Raw genomic sequence first — 17557 nt, forward strand, 5'->3', positions numbered from 1 at the left:
TATCAACAATGGCATCAGTATAGTATCAACAATGGCATCAATATAGTATCAGCAATGGCATCAATATAGTATCAACAATGGCATCAATATAGTATCAACAATGGCATCAATATAGTATCAACAATGGCATCAATATAGTATCAACAATGGCATCAGTATAGTATCAACAATGGCATCAATATAGTATCAACAATGGCATCAATATAGTATCAACAATGGCATCAATATAGTATCAACAATGGCATCAGTATAGTATCAACAATGGCATCAATATAGTATCAACAATGGCATCAGTATAGTATCAACAATGGCATCAATATAGTATCAACAATGGCATCAATATAGTATCAACAATGGCATCAATATAGTATCAACAATGGCATCAATATAGTATCAACAATGGCATCAATATAGTATCAACAATGGCATCAATATAGTATCAACAATGGCATCAATATAGTATCAACAATGGCATCAATATAGTATCAACAATGGCATCAGTATAGTATCAACAATGGCATCAATATAGTATCAACAATGGCATCAATATAGTATCAACAATGGCATCAATATAGTATCAACAATGGCATCAGTATAGTATCAACAATGGCATCAGTATAGTATCAACAATGGCATCAATATAGTATCAACAATGGCATCAGTATAGTATCAACAATGGCATCAATATAGTATCAACAATGGCATCAATATAGTACCAACAATGGCATCAATATAGTATCAACAATGGCATCAATATAGTATCAACAATGGCATCAATATAGTATCAACAATGGCATCAATATAGTATCAACAATGGCATCAATATAGTATCAACAATGGCATCAATATAGTATCAACAATGGCATCAATATAGTATCAACAATGGCATCAGTATAGTATCAACAATGGCATCAATATAGTATCAACAATGGCATCAGTATAGTATCAACAATGGCATCAGTATAGTATCAACAATGGCATCAGTATAGTATCAACAATGGCATCAATATAGTATCAACAATGGCATCAATATAGTATCAACAATGGCATTTCGCTGTTTGTGTGTCAATCCGTTCGTGTGTGCATCCAACCATCCAGTTTTGGCTATTCTGTAAAAGTAAAATAGTAAAAATCCCTTAGCTTATTCGGGCTGTTAATTGGTCATGCAATGGGGGTTTTCAAAATAAATTGGCATAAATATTCACCTTGATTAGATGCCATGTCTTTATTTCAAAAGTCAATGCCACACTCAATAGTCATTAGTCAAAGTCACTGGTATTTGGCTTGTCCAGCCTGTAACCTGGCCATACTTTGGGGTAATTGAAAATAACTTGGCACAAATGTTCACCATGTGAAGATGGCATGTCACATGCAAAACCAATGTCTATAATTTAAAGGTCAAGGTCAAACTAAAGGGTCATTGGTCAATATTCTATGTCTTTTGGCTCATTCATGCTGTTACTTGGCCATGCATTTTGGAATTTTAAAATGACTTGGCACAAATGTTTACAATGAGAAGACAGCGTGTCATGTGCAAGATCCATGTCTGCAGGTCAAAGGCCAAGGTCACAATCAGATCAAATATTTAAAAAACAAAAAGCAAATTAGCTTCAACATCACTGCCGTGCATAGCGTTTAACTTTCCAACATTAACATTCAAAATAAAGAGCAATCTTTCTAAACAGATGATTGTAACATTAGCATCAATTTCCAACTTAAGAAATAAGTTTATTTTACCTTAAAGAACATTGTACTTCAACTGCTGCATAGAATTTATATATATAAAAACATATTTCTCCCACTATTATACCACAGGTGGGTGATGTACATTGAGAAGAAGATCTGTGATGTTGACGGGAAGTTGACCATCTACCTGGGCAACCTACGTCGTCTCCGTAAACGTCTGGACATTCTACAGCAAGTTCAGGATGCTCCGAGAGTGTACGGTCAACTCATCACGGAGGTGGTCAGGCGAAGACAGTTCTCCCTCAAGTTTCTCAATGTAATTAAAGCCTTCGTAGCATTAGAAAATAAATTGTTTGGAAGTTACTTAATTTATTAGCTCGACTATTCGAAGAATAAGGAGAGCTATCCTAGTCATTCGAGCGTCGGCGTAACCACTTATGTTAAAGTTTGCATACCGACTCAAATATTTTCAAAGTCCATTGACATATGGCTTTGAAACTTTACACACTTGTTCACCATCATGCCCCCAACCTGTACACAGGAGGAGGTAACTCTATCAAGTATTTTGACCAAATTATGCCCCTTTTTCGACTCAAATTTACGTTAGAGTTTGCGTACCACCTCAAATATTTTCCAATTCAATTTATGTAAATATCTCAGCACATCATGTAATGCATTGAAATCTGATCCAACAGTGATCCATGCATGTTTCGCCAAAAGTTTTCAATCCATACACCGAAAAGCGGCGGAATAGTCGAGCGCGCTGTCTCTGTGACAGCTCTTGTTGAGTTTAGTCCAAATTTTGATTTGTTTTTTAAGAACAGTAGATATATTGTCTAGATTGCATGCGTATCAATAAATCTATTACAACAAAAAGAAAAAAATATTTCTAGGGAAACAAGAATTATTAGGATATATCAAAACCATTGGCCAATCAATAAAATATTTAGTCCTAACTTCAATAATCTTAAATTTGTATAAATGTCTCATATGGCAATTCATTGATTTATTTATTTCCACAACTTTTGTGTTCATCTTAAATACTGGCTTAAAATCAATTCACTCAAACATGTAGCAAAATAATTAAACTATGAAACTAAGATAATTTTAATTTACAACTAAAATCAACTAACATCTCTATTTAACGGCCCCCTGGTCTCTTCAGTTTATCCTAATACTTTAATAATTGTCATGAACCATTTTACATCGCAATTATATAACAATGTGCATTACAGTGGGCAGGCAGTTTGGCGGAAGACTCCGGCCGCCTTCATACGGAGGAGATGAAAAGGAGAGAGGCATTCCTTCGGATCATAGGTAGATATTGGGCCATGTTGTGTAAAAGTTATTATTCCTCGGGCTTGCTGTTTGCAAATTTATGTCTTTAAGTTATTGAGCCATGCTTTGTAAAAGTAATTATTGCCTGGGCTTGCTCTTCTCAATATTGTAGCTTTAAATAATAATATGAATATGTAGTATAACAAGTCTGTATGTTTATGTGCTGAAATCGTAATAATAAATTGTTCATAAGCCATTTAAAGTTAAATGAATCAAATGGTATGGATTGTATTGAAAAGTGTTGATTTTAGCCACATTTTGTGGACTAAGATGTTGAGTTCCAGTCAACTGAAGAAATTATACTATTATGCTGATTTGATTGATACAGTTACAAACATGTTTTAGTATTCATGTATATTGTGTACATGTATTGTGTTATGTATGCTGTTAAAAAATGCAAATTCCATCATCATGCTTTAAATTCATTCAAATGCAATCTGTTTACTTTTAGGGCACCATTTTCTGCAGTCCATGTTCACTGGCTTTGATGATTACCCTCCAGCCTTTGCAGTAAATATCTTTTATTTGTATTACCTTGTTTTCATGAAAACTTATGAAAAAAACACAATGTAAAATGAAACAAAACACAATGTGTTTAAACTCAGTTGATTGTGTTACAAGTTACAAAAAGCAAATTCTTGAAACGAAATTATTTCTGATAGTGATATAGAGAATGTGAAATAGTGTAGTTCAGGAATAAACTTCTCGGTAGAATGAATAGAGATGAAATGTTCGACATTTTATTACTCAGAAAAACAGTTGAAATATTGTGACAGGCACTCCTGTGTAACATTCAACTGGTATATAGAAGGAATACATTTGTGTAATGTTTTGTGCTATAACCTCACATCCTTCACATTACAGACAGTGGCTCCAGAGGGGTTTGACATGCTGTTACCAGAGATCACGGGGGAAGACCTTAAACTCCTTAAAGAGGCAGTGCCAGAACTCTCAGGTGTCCTCAGGTACTGAAAAGGGATGGTTTTTAGCTCATCTGTTTTAAACAGGCAAGGTACTGTCATACTCTCTTGGACATAACTAAAAGATTGTTCAAGATATTCAAATGAAACTTGGTACATGTATTGCTGGAGACAAGCCGCACATGCCTTCTTAATTGTTGAGTTATGCCCCTTTTCCAAATGAAAAACAACATACTAGTATTTGCTTTCCTTCTTCGGTGCTCTTCTCAGTTTTTGCACCCTCATTTGTTCTAATTTAAGCTCTGCCTCATCGTGGCTTTTCCAGTTTTCTTGAGATGCAGATTTGCTCTACAATATAGGGCTCTGACAGTATAGGGCTTTTTGTGAGGCAGCAAGCTGGGAGCTTGAAAGTGGTCTTTGCTAATGTTCAGTTGCATTGGAATGTTTTAGAGTGTCCAAAAGGGAATAACTTAAACAATGCACCCAAATTGTGGTTTTTACGCATGGTGTGTATCTTATAAAGATTTCTGATTTTTAAACACTAGATGAGCTAACAATTGTTATAAATTGTTTGTCTTTTTCCAGTGAGCCAGTGGAAGATGACTGGCTTCTGTTCACAGCTGTGAAGGATGCTAGTGCTCTGTGGGAGGCAGAGACAACTCCCAGTCTACATACCCTCACACAAGCCACCAGCATGAAAACAGTCTCTGGGGAGAGGTACAGTGGATGCTCAATAAAAACTATTTGTGATTTACATTTGTATGCCCCCAAAATGTAGCAGCATATACATGTTGTTGCCATTTGGCCTTCCGTCCATCCATCCATTTTACCAGCCATCACCATTGCTACTAATGGCATTCTTTATGACTCAAGTGATTTAAATCCAACTTCTGGATGAACAAGCCCGAATAATTACACTACTTTGTAGATGAAAGACTAAATAAGCTCTGCTTTATGAAATTCAAAATTTGAATATGCTCTGCAAAACATTTTACTACTACCCGCTTGTCCCAATTTCGACCACTGAGACCCCTTAAATGCTGGATGGATTTCAAAATTATTTTATTTCTGCATCTACAAAAAATGTACAGAGTGCATTAATTTTGTCAGACTTGTTGGTCCAAGACCTTGGTCATTTTGGGGGTCAGTGGTCTGATTGAGAGTTTTCTTGTCCACTCATCAAACACCAGATGGTCTTGAAATAATTCTATGATTATTAAAGATATACCATGTCCCATTTAGAGGGATTGCATTAACATGTACATTGTATAGCTCATATATAATAAACAAGATCTTTTCCTATACCAATTTTCTTAGGTTATCTTACTCTGAGGGGTCATCCCTACAGCCATACTCAATTGACAATGGGAGTAAATCCCTCGGGGACCAATTTGAAGAATGTATGCAGGATGAAGACATCACAAAGAAACCAGAATTCATCTCCTTCTCTCCACCTAACGATGAGTTCCTATTGGCCAAGAGTCTGTCTGAGGAGCTTACTCAGGACATGAGAGAAACCAATAGCCGGATAAAGAAGGCGGTGGGAACAGTGGATGTTATTGAAGGTAGGTGTACAAGTGCTATACTGTTATTTAATGAAGCTTTTTATCTATTCGACTGTTATTCAATGAAGTTTTTGTTAACCAGTAAGCTTATGAGCCTGTTTGAGTGTTATAAGTCCTGTTTTCTATGTAATGTAAAATCTACATACACTGGAATAATAAGAGACCTTTTAAATAATTAGAGAACTCTTAAGATCAAGTTAAGAGCTCTTAAAATTAACAAAAGAGGTCTTTAGTTGAATAGGAGAGATTGCCAAATCGGTTGTTACTATCATTATATAATTGCTAACAATACCAAATGTTCCTCATTAATTGAATTAAAGAGCTATTAAAAAAACTGAAGAAACCTAAGATTTGAATTACGAGGGTAACAAATTTGTGTTATTTACCTGATTTTGAATGGAAGTTGGCTCCAATTCTATAAATGAGCTCTTTAATTCAATTGTTGAAATCATTAAATCAGGGAAGTTTGAAGGGAGATTCAATTTATTTTATGCTCTATCTTAACTTTTAAAGACCTCTTCAATTGAGCTGATGTGTACCAGTAAGTATCTTTAATTATATAAATGGAGAGGTCTCTAAATGATTTTGGAGGTCTACAATTGATTTGAAGAAATGCTTAATTATTTAAAGCAAGCATATGGCTTAAGTCAATAAAAAATTGGCATTCAATGGTTTTCAAGCATTCAAAACACAGCTGTTGAATATTTGTTTTATTTTGTTACAGTATATAATTTGTGATTAAGGCCTATTTTATTAGAATAGAATCTTTATGTACTTGCAATTTTATAAATCCACTTTTCACAATCTGTAGAGCTATATAAAGAAAAGCAAAATGTGTCATTGAATCTGGAATAGAATCTTATCTTTTTATATTCAGATTTGCAACTGAGGGTCGGAATGCCTGGCTCCCCAACAGCAAAACCTAGCCCCTTGCCCCACCCACCAGTCAAAACAAGAAAATCCTTGCCAGAAATGTCGCCGGACATGGAAACCTCGCAGGAATTTGCTACAGCCGACTTCTACATAGATGAGTCCATGCCTTCATCGATAGAGTCCCCTCCAAAACCCTGTAGTGAGACTAAGTCTAGTACAGAAGACTGCCTAGCTGCAGAGAAACAATCCAACATAAAACTGCTGCAAGAGCTCAAGGAGTGCAATACTAAACTAAGTGAAAATGAACAAAACTTAAAAACGCTTAGGAGCATCATCTGTGATAGTCTGCCTTCTTTGAGGCAGAGCGCTTGTGATTTAAAACAGAATCATTCAGAATACGTTCAAAATGTGCTTTCAGAGGTGCAGAGTGTAAGGAAAAGTATGCTGGATCAGTTGGAGAAACTGGATGCAAATAAGACTGCAAGTGAAGAATCTATGATGGGAAAACTGAACGAGGATCATTCAAAGGAGTTAAAGGAGTTATGTGATAAGTTTGACTGTGAATGTGCCAAAGTTAGTGAATTAGAAAAAACGTTACAAGAAATCGAACAAGATAAGAAAAAGGTAGAGGAAGAACTGCAAAGTCAAGTTAAACAACTGCAGAAAGAAAAGATTGATATTGGTGTTAAGTTGGCGAGTGATGTTAAAGATTTAACATTACAACATGAACTGGAATTAGAGGTGGAAATTGACAAGGCGAAATCAGAACTGCTTGTTAAGTTGGCTTCATTGGAAAAAGATATTGAAGCTAAGGATAATGTAATCAAAGAAAAGGAAAGTGCAATAAAAGCTATAGAAACTGAAAAGGTTAAGTCTGAAGAATTGCTCATGGATAAATTTCAAAAAGAGAAAGAAACTATTTGTGGAATTCTTGGTGCAGAATATGATGAAAAGCTAGAAAAAGCTGTCCAAGAGAAAGAGGAACAAATGCAGACAATGAAGGATTCTGTGATTACAGAATTGACAGAAAAACATGAAAAAGAGGTGCAGAAACAGTTAGATGAACTTAAACAGAAATTCAGTACAGAAAAAGAAGAAGTTGTTGAGATGACCCAAAGTACACTTTGTATTGAGCATGCAAAGGAAACTGATGAAATCAAACAGGTACTAATAAAAGAGAAAGATGAAGAAATTGCTCAGCTCAAAAAACAGTTGGAAGCACAATATGATGAGATGATTGGGAAGTTGAAGAGTGAAAAAGATAAATTAGAAAAGGAATTGAAGAAATATGAAGACAAATCAATGTCAGAGTCCACAATTCAGACGGATTGGTCAGTGTTCAGGTTGAAACAAGACGAAACGCAGACTGATGATGTTTCAGTGTTTGAGACCCATGTACAGACTGATTCACAAAGTACCATGGCATCTTCAATGCAAACAGAAGCAAAGGATCAGAAAGACTGCGTAATGCAGACAAGTTCTGCACAGATGACATCGTCAGTTCAGACTGAAGACATTTCTCAAGATAGTGAAGCAACTAAGGGTGAAAAACAATGTTCAAAATGTGGTTTTCAGACTGCTGAACTCCGTGAAACTAGTGATGAAAGTAGCTCAGATGTTGAAAGTGCCATTAAGAAAACTGTGCAAGCTGAGTTTGACCAGGTAAAAAGGATAATTTACAGCTTTAACTATCCTTAAATTGACCCCTTAAGAATCATCATTAAAAAAATGACAATTAATAGCTGTGAAAAATGTATGCCATTTAGAAAGGAAACAAGTGACGGAAGCAACTTAATTAAATTTGGTCTGAATGTGTACTTTTTCAAAATTCTATATATTCCCATTTCTGAAATGTTGATCAATCTTTCTCTAATTGTGATAAAATGTGAAAGCACATGTGAATGTTTACTCTTTGACTAATCACTTTACATTTTATCCAGCGCATATGTGACCTAGAGGCTTGTCATAACGCAGAGATTTCAGAGCTGATTTCCAAGCTGGAGAAAGAAAAGGAAGATGCACAGCAGCTCAAGTCTTCACTCACTTCCATGACCGGTGATAAACAGGTAGGTTTAATAGTGGGGTGAAAATTCCATATTGATTTAAAAGGAGTAGGTGGTACCAAGGGTAGAACAAAGGATTTCATAAACCAAAACTTTCGGCAATGTTTGTAGTGTCTGAAACTGACGGCATAATTTGCCAATGTGTGGTGCCAGCTGAGGAATACAATATGGCGTCCAAGATGGCCGCCATAAATTTCGGTAAAATTCTTTGTCTTAATAAAGCAATATTTTAAGTTGTTTATTTAGGCTGTATGATAGCTATTAATTTGATATTGTACATTTACTACATGAAGTAATATTCGTATCATAATTGTATTTCTTGATCATGTTTAATATTCAACTAGATAAGCAATTATTTGTATGTGGTTGGTAAATTCAGTGTAACTCTTTTATAAACATGCAGGTTGATACCTGATTCTTACTAACTAACAGATATAATACATATAATACGCAGGCAAAACATATAAACAGATATAATACGCAGGCAAAACATATAAGATAGAGAAAATATGATAATATATCTATTGCTATGCTATATCAATATAACGAGCTGTAGCATCTGCCATTTTTCAATCAGGTAACTTTAAAGTGTAAACCCATTTCAGACGCGTTTTAATGAAGTAGTCAACCGAGTCTGTAAGGAGAAGGATCGGATGATCGAGGAACTAAAGGCCCAAGAACAGAAGCTTCTTGACACAATCCAAGCTCACAAACGTAGGCATATTTAATTAAGTTCAGTTAATACTAATGTCTCATTGTTTTTTTGTGAAAAAAAACCTTATAGAATCACCATCCAGTCTGTTTCCAGGAAAGAAACCAGTACAGGTGACTACTTTGAAAGGCCTTGAGAAAGTACCCATGGCCCCAATTTCTTGAAACTTCTAAGGTGAACGGGCTTAAATTGCTTATTTCATTAAGCCAAAATACATTCTTGAATTTGATTTTCATGAATGAAAAATGGTTAATTGTGCTTACCATAAAAATAATTCCTATCTTCAGTATAAAACATCTTAAATAAATAAAGTAAGTAAGTTATTAAGTAAGTATAAAACGAACTGTAGAAAAACAAAAATAGAGAGCTTAGCACAAACCTGTAATTTGTAAAAAGAGACTTTATAATAAGAAGTTTTGAGAAATTGGGGCCAGGTGATCAAACCAAAAACCACTTAGTTGAGAGGCATACACCTTTAATCTAGAACCTGTTTAATTAGAGAAGGCTTTCTAAATAAAATTATGAATTATCATGCCATATTTCCATATATAAATCAAGCATTCATTAATTGCTTTTGCAAAATTGAAATGATGTTCAAGGATCCTGATTTTAATGTTCAGACCTTTAAAAATTGAAGACAGTGTAAAACTATAACGTACATGTACCTGAAAAATTATTTGTGGACGTTGACTTACCGTAATAGATTTTGAACAATGGTAAACCGGTAAGTCAGGGATTAAGAGTCAATGTCTTTACACAGTTAAAGAAGACAGATACCATTTTGTCTTCAGATCTTTCTTATCTTTCCCTACATGCATGAATTCAATGCTCTCACTTCACTCATACAGAGGAAAGCTTGAAGTTGGCTGAGGAAAAATCCAAGGCCGAGGGCATCAAGGAGCGAGCCCTATCCCTTTTGGAGACGAAAGAGAGGGAGTTTGGGGCCTCACATCGGGCCTTGGAGAGTGAGCTGGGCCTAACTCGTCAACAGGTGGCAGCCCTCAAGGATCAGCTGGCAGGGGTTGGGTCTGATTCTGAGGGTGCGGCAGCTGTGTCCCCTTCTGTCGAACAGATCAGGTGAGTGGTGTTGAAAATTTGAGTTCTTACAGCAGGCCCTGGAGTGTAAATAGGTAGCATGTTCAAGACACAGCAGACCGGGTTGGGGTCCGACTGGGAGAAGGCTGTGATTGTGTTCCCTTTGTTGTTCTAATAAGGTGAGTTGTGCATTGGACAGTTACTCTAACAAGTGAGTCTCACAGGTGGGCCTCACAGTGAGCTTAAGAGAGTGACCGTACCTTACACTTGAACAAGAGGCAATCGCGAAGGATCAGCTGGCAGGGATGGGGTCTGAGTCTGAGGGGGCAGTGGCTGACATGTTCAGATCAGGTGGGGGATGTATGGGACAGGTACAATCAATAAGGAGGTTGGGGCCTCACATCAGGTATTATAGACTAGAGTGAACTGTGTCTCACTTTTGAACAAGAGGCTCTGTTGTTCAAATTTGGTGAGTGATGTATGGGACAGGCAATACCACTAGGAAGGTATTGACCTCACATCAGGTCTTAGAAAGTGAGCTGGGCCTCACCTGTAAACAAGTGGTAACCCCCAAGGATTGATGGCAGTGACTCTGTTGTTCAGATCAGATGATGATGTATGGGACTGGTAAGAATGTTTCAATGAAATAAACATTTGAGATTTGGCACTTTAGTCTGAACTCAGACTTGAGACTGATATTAACCATGCCCCCGGTCAGCAGCCATCATTTATGGTCTGGCAAGGTCTGACAAACTAAGTCCTCTTAGGGCTCTTGTTTGGTACATGTATTAATTAGTTTCATGTACTTTCACATTTACACCATTTAAAGGCATTTAGTGTCAGTGCTATTCATTTGACCTTTTGTTCATTTTGCAAAAAAATGGAAAATGACTAAGATGCCATGAAGTCTGTTAATAATTTACAATATAGAGAATATGCAAGATCATAATAATTTTATGTTACCCTCAATTTGTGCACTTACTTATTGTCTACAAACTTTTGTTATTGTGTTTACCTTGATTTCAGTGATCCGGAGCAGCCAGACCTGTATGAAAGGATAAAGACTCTGGAAGAGGTAACGTACAGAAAAAATTGTGCTATTTATCAATTAATTAAACTTGTAAATGTAACTACAATACAAAGTATAATTATAATTTATGACTGTGTCTGCCCTACTAGGCAAGGTTTTGGCTTATGCAGGCATATAACGTTTTATGTGTGTCAAACATTAATACTTGTACCATGTTGGAGAGTGGTTTCTTTGTTTTCATCTGCTGAAAATACATTAACTCCCATAATCAGAACGATAACACGAGGGCAGAGCTTAACCGTGCTATACCGGTAACTATCAAGCGGATAATTTACAATGCTTTTCACTTATACACATGATAGTTATTGAACGTTGTCCTTGACAACATGGTACAAACCAGTTATTCCACCCACAACCCTTGTGAAATTTTACACTCCCGCTGAAGTGCTTGCGTGGAATATCAGGGACTCAGGTAGTGTGTGCCATAACTATTACATACATGTTTTTTAATAACTGGATCATATTTTCAAGGAGTGTGATATGTATCAAACCTGTGAGAGTGGTGAAGACTGAATGTGGGCTCGCATTTACCAGATGTTTTGTGGGCTTGCTTGTACCAGATGTTTCGTGGGCTTGCTTGTACCAGATTATGTGTGGGCTTTCTTGTAGAAGATGTTTTGTGAACTTGTAAATAAATGAAAAAGAAACCACAGGAAAACATTTTGTTTTATTTTCTTAAACATTTTAGGAGGTCAGAGCAAAAGAAGAAGAAATAAATAAATTACAACAGAAAGTTGTAAGTATACCAGTTAGTTATTTTCAGTTAGAAAAAATCTTCAAATTAAATATTTCATTTTTTAGCTTACCTGTGCACTATCTGCACAGTGTAAGCTGTTGTGATAGTGTTAATTGCCTGTCGTCCATCCTTTCATAGTCAACATTTTCATTCAAACAATTTTTTCTAAACCAATGGGATGATTTCGACCAAACTTCACAAGAATCTGGGTTTTCCTCTTCCAGATTCCTTCAATAAATGTAGTTCCATGCAGAGCAACCAAAAGGAAAATCTTCTCCTCAGAATCTGCTGGCCAGATTTAAAAATAATTTCACAGAAATGTCCCTTAGGTAACCCTCTATCAATTTCCCTCACTACATGTGGATTGGTCATGGCTGCCTAGAGCTACTATATTTCAATATGGAAAACTTTGAAAATCTTCCCTTCAGAAACTGTTGGCCCGATTTCAAAATAATTTCACAGAAATATTCCTAAAGTGACCCTCTGTAAAATTCCTTCATCCCCATGTAGATTCATAAAAAAACAGGTTGCCAGGTGTGAGGCTAGATACCACTATATCTTTATATGGAAAACTTTGAAAATCTTCAGAAAATATTGGCCAGATTTCAAAATCTTCTCCCATAAATATACCAAAGGTTTGGTTATTACAATCATTGAAAATGTCAATTTCAAACTTAGTTAACTTATTCACAGTACTTAACATTGTGCTTTTTTGTGACAACTCAATCTTAAATATTTTAAAGTTTTGGCCCTTTGTAACTTTTAAACAAATACATATTTTTTATGATTTTATACGCCCTTTCAAAAAATTTGATGTATTAAAGTTTCATCTGCAAAGTGTGGGCGTTGGAATGGGTGGTCCAGTATTGTATCCAACTCAATAACTTTGAAACCCTTTGACCAATCCTTACCGAATTTGGTTAGAATGTGTATGTTTGTATCTGAGACAAGTTTGAGAACCAGCTTATCGCTGCAGTCATTCCTGAGTTATCACCCTATGATTTAGAAATTACCTTAAATATGTCTTGTCCAATCATCACGTAATATGGTCAGAATGTGAATGGGCATAATACCTCCAACAAGTTCAAAAACTACCCAAATCACTGTTTTCACCCGAGAGTTATTGCTTTAATTGGGGGAAATGTCTAGAGCACCAATAAAGTTTTACTCAGGTGAGCGATATAGGGCCATCTTGGCTAACTTGTTTATCAGTAATTATTACATAGCTGAGGGTTCAAGAAACTGTGAAATATTGTTGATTCAACACAACATACTGGCATATTTGTTCCTTTTTCCATTGTGTTCATGTTATATATTTTCATTTCCAATGTTTGTTTTCTGTCGAAAAATTATGTGCTGATTTTTTTCTTCAGATGGAGTTGTCCATGACAGCCAGTACAAGGTCTCTGATTCAGGACAAAGTTTCAATTACAAGGTACTGTTCGTCGTCACCGTGCATTTTATGAGTACAATATTTGAACAATAATCTTTTGCACTTTCTTTTTTATAATTTCTCAAAGTAACCATCTCTTATGGAGTTAAATTGAGCCCCATCATGCGCCCCATCGCATGATTTGGGGACTTTGGGCATATTTCTTTATTAGTAGCTGTTAAGTTAAATGACATTTCCATAAGCAATACTGAAAATTCCAGAATGATATCTCTAAAATTAAGAAATAAACATATATAAACAGACTTGAAAACAGACACTATGAATATTGTCAAAATTAGTCAAATTAGGAAGAAGAAAGCCTTGGTTGCTATGGAAACAGGAGTAAAGCAATTGCAATAAATCATCAATACAACAATGACAATCATTTTTAAGAAAGAAGTTTGGAAGAAATTTACACACATTGAAAAAATATTGTTGGCATTTTTCATTTGTAAATAATAATCGTGTCTGAAGACCTTAAATAGCGTAATGCGACTCGTATACTTACTAATGATCTGTTTGATATTAAGATTATATTTCATGATTGATGATGACATTAAATGATTGATGGTGACTTGTTCATTCAATATGGAAGATATTGTCTATGACTGAGTCTATGTATATCATTACAGCTGCCATGTAGGGGACTTTTCAATATGGTATTTATGCTCTGTGTATATTCTTACAGCTGCCATGTAGGGGACCTGGTCCTGCTGTGTCTAGACGAGAGACTGGACCAGTATGTGGTGTTCACAGTGGGGTCCACACTGCATTTCCTTCACACAGACTGCCTACCTCAACTGGGGCTCAAGTCTGGTAAAAAGACATTTTGTAATTGAGAAGTTGCACTGGTTATGTGGTTATGTTATAAAGGTAACTGTTGGTATCCATATCTGGTCAATTTTGGGTTGAAGGTAGGCTTGGGTAATGTTGATTTGGGCCATGCTTGTGAATTTATGTCCTTATTCTTACAATCCCATGGCTTTAGGTTCAGTTCAAAGTCTTCCAACAGTATATCAACTTCATTAAGAAAGTACTTAAAGCAAAATGTTACAGCAATGGTTCAGAGCAATTTAATTACACATGATTGATTGATTAATATATGCTAACTTATCATTTTTTTTAGAAACTGGTGATCAGAAAAAACAGTGGCTAATTGCTGAAGTGGTTGACAAAGAATACTGTCAGGCAAAAAAGGTACATTTACTGTACATGTTCAGATATTCATGACTACATTTTATTTTAATTATATCGTCTTCTTCTATGGAGTCATGTAGTGCTAAAACACGTTAAAAGGTTATTAAATGGAAGCACATATTATAGAACAACAAAACTCAACAAAATCAATACTATCTATTCAGCTTTGTCCAGAGAGCAGTGCAGTGGACAAACTGTTAAAGTAAAAACATATTACGTTACCTTTTTCAGGCTAACAACAGATTCAAAGTCCCTGTGGGTACAAAGTTTTACCGGGTCAAGGCTAAGAAGTGGACAAGAGAGACTGGTCATCCATCACCACGGAAACCAGACACACCTTCTGCCTCATCACCTTGAATATAGATGACTTTTGTAAAGTTTGATGTGTGTTATTAAATGTAATAATTGGTTACCATGAAAACATCTGTAAGTCTGACTTTCCGACTCTGGCTCAGAAAACTGAATTCTTAAATGTTTCAGAAAATGTATAATAGAAATAATTTTGACCAAAGATGTGTGCCTGATGGTAGTTCACATTATTTGTAACAAATGCATCATTTTTTACCATTTTTACTCCTACGATAGCATTTTTACAACAAATTTAAAATTTAGCTCTTTCGGATGTTAGCGAATATGGGCCCTGCATAGGAGGCATTCCATGAAGAATCCTAGCAGTAGTTTCTTATCTAGGAGTAATTTCAGTAGTACTGAACTGTCTTTAAATCCTTACATGTTGGAAAATCGCGATGTTAAGGCCCCTAATTCTGTTGAAAATCACTTTTGGTAGGAATTTGTTTCTAGGATTATTGATGAATTGTCTGCCTGATGCATTATATAATAATGGTCTAGCAATGTCCATAAAAGTGAAATTATCATTTAATCTGTTTATTTACATGAACATGTATATCTGATAATATAATGTTTCTTTCAAATTTGACCAATTTCTTTTTATTGAACATGTGAACATAAATTCTGATGGGCACGAAATTTGTTTTAAATATGTGTTGTTAGTATTTCAGTGCATTTATCGGTAATTTAAGATAGGATATGGTTTATGCTCTCGATGACATACTCGGTAGAAAATGTTGTAAAAACACACATAGAGGTCCACAATATAATTTACTTATCATAATCAAATATGTTTTTATTTGCATTTTTTATGCCATATATGGATTGTTCTTGCCAAGAATAACACTTTCAAAATGTTAGTTTTGGCATAATTTCATGACAGAAATTATTTTATGCAAGTATTGTAAAGTTATGTCAATACTTAGAAATTCCAAAGTCATCCTACTTGTAGTTTTACATTGCTTTGAACAATTTTTTATTGTTTTCAATGATTTTAGCTAAGGCCATTCCAAAGTTATTGTATTTTAAGTGTTAGTGGGCAGGTAGGGTTTTAGTTTTCCGAATGAAAGAAAAACAATTACACAAAAATCAAAATGGGGCCCAAATAATTATATTTTTAAAGCTAAGAAGTTCAAGTTATAATTATTTGAGTAAAGAACTATACAATACACAGACTGTTACAGTGACCGACAGATGTTTAATTTCTAGATGAATGGATCTGTCAAAGTATATGCGTTTTTTTTCGATTTTTATTGAGAGATAAAATCTGCTATCATGGGCGATATTGTATATACTTAAGTGAACAATGCACGCTTTTTTTCACCTGCCAGGCAGGTAGGATTTCAATTAGAAAAGACACTGAACAATGAATCAACTTGGTATGGCCTAATTATGCAATAATTAATTGTACTTGAGGCTGAAAACGAAAACCAGGTAATTAGAATGGGGATGTCGTTGGTCAGGCGGGCGGACGGGCAGATGTCAAACATTTGTTTTTTGCCCAATAACATACATAAGAATTGATGGATAGTGATGAGAGTTGGAGTGTAGGTAAAATACATTCACGTGAGACTTAGTATGAATGTTGCAGTGGAACTTAACACCTAAGATACCCAGTACTTAACTCGAGTAATTTTCAGTAATGTCTCTTTATGATAAAATTAAAGATAAAGGCTGCTACTTTTTCCATACTCATATAAGAAATTAATTGGCTATAATTTCTGAATGCCAATATTTGAAACCTGGTTTTGTGGCATTGCACCGCTTCTAATATTAATGTTGAATTGGCATGTCATTCATGTATAACATGTCTACTAATCTGTGTTGTTTATTGCTTGTATGGTGTTAATTAACAAGTGACTAATCCTATGAGTATTGTTACTCTATACATGAATATATCTGTTTATAATTTATTCCGTTCTTGTTGCTTTCTTAATTCTACATTGTTTCAATGGACATCACTACATGTCTGTTTTTATTAATTCATATCTTTTGGTTTGTGATAATGGTTGATATGTTTATTTATTGTGATAATTGGTACAGTTCTTAATAGTTGATATATGTTTGTTCTTCATTCGTTTAGTTTTGATACTTGGCAACTTGATTGATGTTCCAAAAATGTATCTTATATACTGTACACCTTTCATGTTTAAATATACATCCATTTTACATATATTCCATTATGGATTAAAAATTAATAAAAAAACATCTTATTTGATTGTTAGATCATTAGCTCTATCTCCTCTATAGAAAATACAGTGTTTTTAAAAGAGGTAGGAAAATCCAAAAGTCTTAGCAGTTGGCTTTTTGGCTCAAGTGCATAATTATTCAGTAAATGTATTGTGGGTTTTCTTTTTCTAGCGCATTTGGTTTGTTTTTTCAAGTAAACAAATCATCTCAAGTAGCTTTAGAAAGATAAATGAAGAGAAAGATACATGAAGAGATTTATGTGTGCAATAATACTTAACATTATGAAATCAAATCCAATTCTGTACAGAAGTATGTTGAGCCACTTTTCCACACTAGAACTAGAGTAAAAAGCTGCAAATATTTTTGTTTATT

General features: G+C 35.0%; 1 protein-coding gene across 2 annotated transcripts in view; it reads left to right on the plus strand.

The window, feature by feature from the left end:
- Nucleotides 1-17202, plus strand: part of LOC128214082 (RB1-inducible coiled-coil protein 1-like) — a 39391-nt gene extending 22189 nt beyond the window's left edge. The window contains exons 12-27 of one of the 2 annotated variants that reach the window (XM_052920333.1): nt 1816-2002; nt 2922-3003; nt 3476-3534; nt 3889-3989; nt 4530-4661; nt 5262-5509; nt 6387-8044; nt 8323-8448; nt 9051-9159; nt 10006-10234; nt 11219-11267; nt 11971-12018; nt 13392-13453; nt 14139-14266; nt 14577-14647; nt 14879-17202. In XM_052920333.1, coding sequence (XP_052776293.1) covers nt 1816-2002; nt 2922-3003; nt 3476-3534; nt 3889-3989; nt 4530-4661; nt 5262-5509; nt 6387-8044; nt 8323-8448; nt 9051-9159; nt 10006-10234; nt 11219-11267; nt 11971-12018; nt 13392-13453; nt 14139-14266; nt 14577-14647; nt 14879-15004 — 3415 coding nt within the window. In that variant the 3' untranslated portion in view covers nt 15005-17202. Of the gene's footprint in view, nt 1-1815; nt 2003-2921; nt 3004-3475; nt 3535-3888; nt 3990-4529; nt 4662-5261; nt 5510-6386; nt 8045-8322; nt 8449-9050; nt 9160-10005; nt 10235-11218; nt 11268-11753; nt 11938-11970; nt 12019-13391; nt 13454-14138; nt 14267-14576; nt 14648-14878 lie in introns of those variants that run through there. The other variant, XM_052920334.1, reaches the window with a different exon arrangement.
- Nucleotides 17203-17557: the final 355 nt, after the last annotated feature.

This window comes from Mya arenaria, chromosome 13, assembly GCF_026914265.1.
Source record: "Mya arenaria isolate MELC-2E11 chromosome 13, ASM2691426v1".
Classification (NCBI taxonomy): domain Eukaryota; kingdom Metazoa; phylum Mollusca; class Bivalvia; order Myida; family Myidae; genus Mya; species Mya arenaria.